The 5,985-nt window shown below is 52.2% G+C and overlaps 1 protein-coding gene across 1 annotated transcript in view; it reads right to left on the bottom strand.

The window, feature by feature from the left end:
* PCSK6 (proprotein convertase subtilisin/kexin type 6) overlaps positions 1–1,412 on the bottom strand; it is a 32,729-nt gene extending 31,317 nt beyond the window's left edge. The window contains exons 1-2 of the mRNA XM_009995333.1: positions 1,377–1,412; positions 240–344 (exon numbers count right to left, since the gene is read on the bottom strand). Of these exons, the coding sequence (XP_009993635.1) occupies positions 240–344; positions 1,377–1,412 (141 nt within the window). The remainder of the gene's footprint in view (positions 1–239; positions 345–1,376) is intronic.
* Between the last annotated feature and the right edge of the window lie 4,573 nt (positions 1,413–5,985).

The following is a 5,985-nucleotide window of genomic DNA, read 5'->3' as shown; positions in this document are numbered from 1 at the left end:
TTCCACACCCCCCCCCCCCCTTTTTCTTCCTCCTGGCTTTCAGCGTTTAGTCACTTCGAAGAATTTTATCACCGATCAATGTCCCCGTGCCCAGTGAGTCACAGGGCTGCAGGTCCAGGGGAACAGGTCACGATGCTCGTGCTCATGCTTGATCCACACCAAGCCCAACAGGTTCCTCCAGGGGGAAGCAGGGACTCCCCCATGGAGGCTGGGGGACCCCCACCTGCCCAGCCCCATACCTTGGGGTCCATGCGGAGGAAGTTGTGCGGTCCCCGGCTGCTCAGCGTCGAGCGCTTAAACGTCTTGCTGTGGTGGAAGTGGTAGTAGTTTTCTAAGCTCCCAATCTGCAAAAAAAGAGAGGTTTTTGGTTTTTTAAATGAAGTTTTCCTGTGGTTTCCCCCCACTTCAGTGCTGGCAGCATCCTGCACCCCAAATCCCTCTCTCAAACAAAGGTGTGAGGAGAGGACACAGGATGCTGGCACCCACCACTGTTGCAAACAGCGCTGGTGGCTGGACACTGCACCGGCACAACCGAGCTTGGAAAACATCTTTTGATGACTTTTCACCCATTAAATGCATCTTTACAAACTGCCTTCCATCAGCTCCCAAGCAGAACTAATGAGCTCAAAAATGAGCTCAGCAGCTGTGGTGGAGCTGAGGGAGCTGTGCCTCATCCTGCTGCTTTTCCCCGCCCGACGCTTCGGCTTCACCCCGGCAGTGAGAACAGCCCCATAAGGAAAGGGGAACGAGATCTCTGTTAGCACTGGGATGCTCCTGGGAAGCAGGGGATATAAAAGTGCTTATTAGCCTGGAGTCGGGGACAGCAGCAAGAAGAGTCAAAATAAAAAATAACCGCAAGCAAACCATCCATCCCTCCCTCCCCCAAAGGACATGTAACAGCCCCAGCCTGGGTTCTCTCTCCAGCACTGAGTGCAGTCTGGGAGTGAAGGGGCGCTGGGAAAGGCAGCCCCACTGGCTCCTGGCAGCCTGGGGAAGCCCCACACTTCTCTTTTACAAGTTTATGCCCTTTTTCTTTTTTCTTGCACAGAGCTGAAGTGTTTGCAGGAAACCACCCTGCTGACCATGCCACCCTGCCAAGCCCCGGGGGGGCTCTCCTCCAGCCCTCTGATCCCTGCAGCTGGAGATGCTGCAACTCCTCTTTTTCCATCTCAAAAGCACAGACAAAGACTATGCAACAGCCTGCAGCTTCCAGGTCACACAGTCTGGGTTCAAACTGAGTCTCTGCTGTAAATTCCCTGTTTCCCGAGGTTGGTTTATCTTTCCCAAAAAAAACCTGCCCCGTGGCCAGGAGCTAGATGCTGCAGGGAGCCTGTGGCAACCCAGGAGCTGGAGTGACATTCCTGGGGGTGACATACCTGAGGCCACATGTGACCCAGGGGCCAGGGCGACATCCCTGAGGCCAGACCAGGGCTGGCTGCAACAGGACAGGGGGCAGCAAACAGGTTTGTCTGGACCAGATGCCAATGCCAACTACTTACATCTTTATCACACTTAATACCTTAAGATGTGCCGGTGCCTTTTACGAGCATTAAATATTTAATTAGCTTTGCTCTGCCTTTCATGCCAGAACGTTATTTCCACGACCTTCCTGCCGTTAAGGTTGATTCTTGCAATTTGTTTCCACTCAAGTTCATTGAACCTCCCCCCCACTGCCTTTTTCTTTGCATTACAGCTGTGCATTTTCTTTAACATCTACATGCAAAGTGAATCTTCACCACAATCTGCATTTGGCTTTTAAAATCCATTCCTCAAATCCAGTCGTACTTCGGGTGCTCCAACCTCCCCCTATTTTAGGGAAAATTTGCACAAGGGCACCTTGCCTCTTGCTTACTCTGCCTGGAAATTCCAAACCAAACAAGCATCAGCTGAAGCCCTTCTGCTCCCCACCAGAGCAGGCATGGGGCTTTTTGGAAATAAACATGAAATTACCATGTGCTGCAAATCAGCAAAAGGATGGGGATGGAGACAACCCCATCCCAGGTTCTGGGGATACATGGTGAGAGCAGCAGGAAAAGCACCCTGTGTCTCAGATTCTTTATCCTTCTGGGATTCATGGAAGTAAAAATAAAGAAATCCTTCTCATGCTGGGAGCCAGCCCCTCTCTGAGCAGAGGTTGGCAACCTCCAGAGACCCCCTCCCACCTAAGGTATTCTATGGAGAAAAATATTAAAACTCCAATTTTTTAAGTGAAAAAGCATTTGTTCTACTCCTTGAGGTCCATCAGCTCAGTGAGGGCTCTGCAATGCAACCTCTGGGGATGGGAGACACCCAAGAGAGTTGGGGTTTCTCCTGCATACAGCACCAACAAGGCCACGGCCCTGTGGCAGGAGCAACAGGGACACTGGAAAACCCAGTGGAGCACCCCAAGAGGCACGTAGCAGGATGAAGCTGACCCTTTCTGCATAGACAAGCAAGCATAACCATCAGCTCCTGTCCAGCCAGAAGACAGCTGCCCACGCTGAAAGGTCCCAGCTCCACCACAGAGGAGACAGCCCAGGTTGTCAGTTATAAAACCCACCCACCCAAAGGCCAGGAGACCATGCCAAGCAGCTCCAGATGCTCTTGTTCCCTACCCAAACACATTAACAACTATCAACCTTCATTTTTGTGGACATTTAACTCCTATCAAGAATATGCAGGGGAGGTTGTCATTTCCATCAAGATCAATTTTAATTTTCCCAATTGATTCACAGTTTTGGGCTGAAGTTTCAGAGGAAACTTGAGAAATTTTTTTAGACAAATTGAACATGTACATTAACAAAAAATGAGGTGATTTTCTTCTCCTCTGTTAACTGAGGCAGAAAAAGGTCTGGCTGGTAGTGTCCAGCTGAGCAGGGCTGCTGGTGGAACAAGCCAGAAGCAACATGAATGTGTTTTGCACCCTGAAATGCCATGGTCACCATGCTGAGGGCTGGTGAGACTGCTTCCAAAATCCCAAACAGCTGCCAGCTTCAAAGCCAAACAGGGAATAGTTTGAAGCTGAAGGAGCTGCTTATGGCCCTGATGGAACCTGCGTTGTTAGAGAGATGTGGAGATACAAGGTGAAAGGATGAGAAGCAACAAGTTGTAAGGGGGAGAAATCCTAACAGGGTATGAAGAGAGTAATTCTTTGTGTAGGGTGGCAACAGAGGGGTCTGGGGAGGTGGTGGATCTCCAAGGATATCAGTCCTTGGAGAGCTTCAAGTCTCACTCTGTGCAGCCTTGCAGTTCATTGGGGAGGTTGGACCAGAGCCCTCCAGAGGTTCTTGCCAACAGGAGTAACTCTAAAAACATGGTCCTTAATAGTGTTGAAAAGGGGTGCAATTGCAAAGGGCTTGGCCACCTCCTGATCCCCTTTTCCATGGCCCTTCTCCCCAAAATGCCAGTCCCAACATGCAAGCCCCCTGTAAGTGGCAACAAGGAGAGGCAACCAGAAGATGGCCAGATGGACACAAGCCCAGCACCCACCCTGCCTCATTAACAGCCATTACTATCTTGAGCAGGTTCAAGACCATTTGTAGCTAATAAGACAAGGCAAAAAAAAAAAGCTTTAGGGGAGGCAGACACCACTAAGGGCAGCACTAGAGGTCATCAGGACATTTCCAAGCCTGTTACTTCCCTCCCCATCACAGCAAAGTCTTTCAGCATCTCATCCAAACCATCTTAGTCCTGCAAAACAGAACTGTGTTGGCATTGGTGTCCTCTGGGATGGATCCCAGGTACACCTGTTCCCACTGGGGAAAAGGGCTCTCCTGCCTTCAGGAATGTTGCTCTCAGATGGTCACAACTGGATTCAGCCTAGTAAGGACCAAACCTAGAGCTGTTAAGACACTACCACTCCAGCACCCCCTAGATGAGAGAAATCCAGAAAAGTTCTAATTCCAGCCCCAGATAAATCCTGTCCATCTCCTGTACTGCATGTGAGACCACTGAGAACATAAAAGCCCTCCCAAAACTCTTAACTGGGCGCTGCACCAGGAAAAAAAATCATATAAATCCAGTTACACATGATAGAAACAGGCTTGTCACCACCCTGGGACACTGGTGGAGGCACTGCCTGGGCACCAGCACTGCAGAGCCCTCAGCCAGGGCCTGTCCCAGCTCACCCCAGCACAAGGCAGTGAACAAAGCCTGGTGGGGAGGAACGAGCAGGAGTTTGGGGGTGTAAAAGCTTTTCCTTTTGTTTAGATGTTTGCTTCACTTAAATACAAGTTGATACAAATTACTTCCCCAGGGAAAGGTCACTCTGTCATGACCCAGGAAGGTTTAAGAGTGCCTTGGTGCGTGGGTTGGGCAAAGGAACACATGGGGACAGCCTGGACATGGGGCTGACACCTGTGTGTGCAAACCCCAGCAATGTCCTTCATGGCCAGGAGACTCCAGGCTTACACCTCAGAAGAAAAGAGATGACCAGCCACCAAGGCAGGGCTGAGCCTCCTTCACACCCAGCTGGGTTACTCTGACTGTCATCCCTCCTTCTCCCTCACCATGTTGGCCTCCACCACTTGTCTTCCCCTGAAGATCTCCCCAGGGCATGGTGACAGCCCCTCAGCTGGGTTTTCCAGCAGGTTTTAAACAGGATCAGGCCCCCTGGGAAGTCACATCTTGCTGGGGACTGAACTACTCCATGAGTAGAGGACTCAGCAGGAGAAGCTGGGGACATCCAGGCCCCTCCTGGATCTCAGCACACCAAGCACCCCAAGCACAACACAGCAAATGTCACCCAGGAGCACACACATTCAGAGAAAAGTGGTTCCTTGGGGTTTGGCCTTGGACAAACTTCTGTGGGAAAAGCCCAGAGAGCTGGGGAGGTGGGGGGAAGCTCAGGACAGGGCGTTGCAAGCAGCTGGGGAAGCCCCAGCGGTGCAGGAGCTCCCAGTATCCACAGGAAAGGCGGGAACCAGGAACACCCTGATGCAACCACAGAAATATTTCCCTTACTCTCCAGCCTGTGCCGGGGCTGCCCCAGGGAAGGAGGGAAGGATGCTTCAGCGAGGTCACATCATGCCCACGGGCCAAACACGTCCAGCACCAAGGGGAAGAGCTTGGGAAAGCCGGGATGCCGGGGAGGGGAGGAACAGATGCTCCTGCAGGCACAGACGCAGCAAAACCCCAAACCATGAGCTGACGTTAGGCTGATGCAAACCGGGAGAGTGGGAATTTCAATCAAGATATTCCCTGGCTGAAAAGGGATAAACAGCAAAAAGCCCTTTGGGTTGCACTACCGCGTTCACCCGGCCCTGGGACAGAGGCATTTGATTAACAGAAAATATTTATCTCCCTGGTGGGGCTGGGCAGGAGCAGGGCAGGCAGGGGAGGGAGGGTGGGACACGAGGGTTTATCTCCCATGGGAGGTTATGGACACCAGCACAGGAGACAGCGTCTCCCATTCAGTGAGCTTGTTTATGCAGCACCCCGTGACTTTAATTACACTTAAAAGCAGGGTTGCGATATAAAGCAAGGTTGTAATTTATAGTCCAGGAGACACCTCGGGCAGGAAGACAACCTGAAGTACCACCCAGCCAGCAAAGCGCTGAGCAGCCGGGCACTGCGGGAGCAACAAAGTCCGGAAGAAACTCCGAGGACACCAACTCTCATCTGGGTTTATAAAAAGCGTGAAGAAAAGGAGAGGAAAAGGAGCTGCCGCGATTCAAGTCGCCTCTAAGCCACCCGTGCGGTGCCGAAGGTTGAAAGGAAAAGTTCTTCATGTTCCCAAAATCTCCGATAAATCCGGGCCAGAGAGTCCAAAGTTTGTTAAATCCACAAATGTAACTTTCAGGGATGGGAGGCACTTGTGCAACCCTCAGCCGGTGCGGGCTGTGCGGGGCAGGGCACCCGGGAGCGGCTGCGGGTCTGCGGGGCCGGGGACAAAGCGCTTCCCCCAGCATCGCTGCATCGTCCTTGTCGCGATCGCTCCAGGGGGACCGGAGCGGCTCACCTGAGGGGACACCCAGCACCACCCCGGGCCCGGGTGACCCCGCAGCT

This window comes from Chaetura pelagica, unplaced genomic scaffold, assembly GCF_000747805.2.
Source record: "Chaetura pelagica isolate M959 unplaced genomic scaffold, ChaPel_1.0 scaffold453, whole genome shotgun sequence".
Taxonomy (NCBI): domain Eukaryota; kingdom Metazoa; phylum Chordata; class Aves; order Apodiformes; family Apodidae; genus Chaetura; species Chaetura pelagica.
The sequence above is the reverse complement of the archived record's forward strand: the minus strand, read 5'-3'. Positions and strand labels throughout refer to the sequence as shown.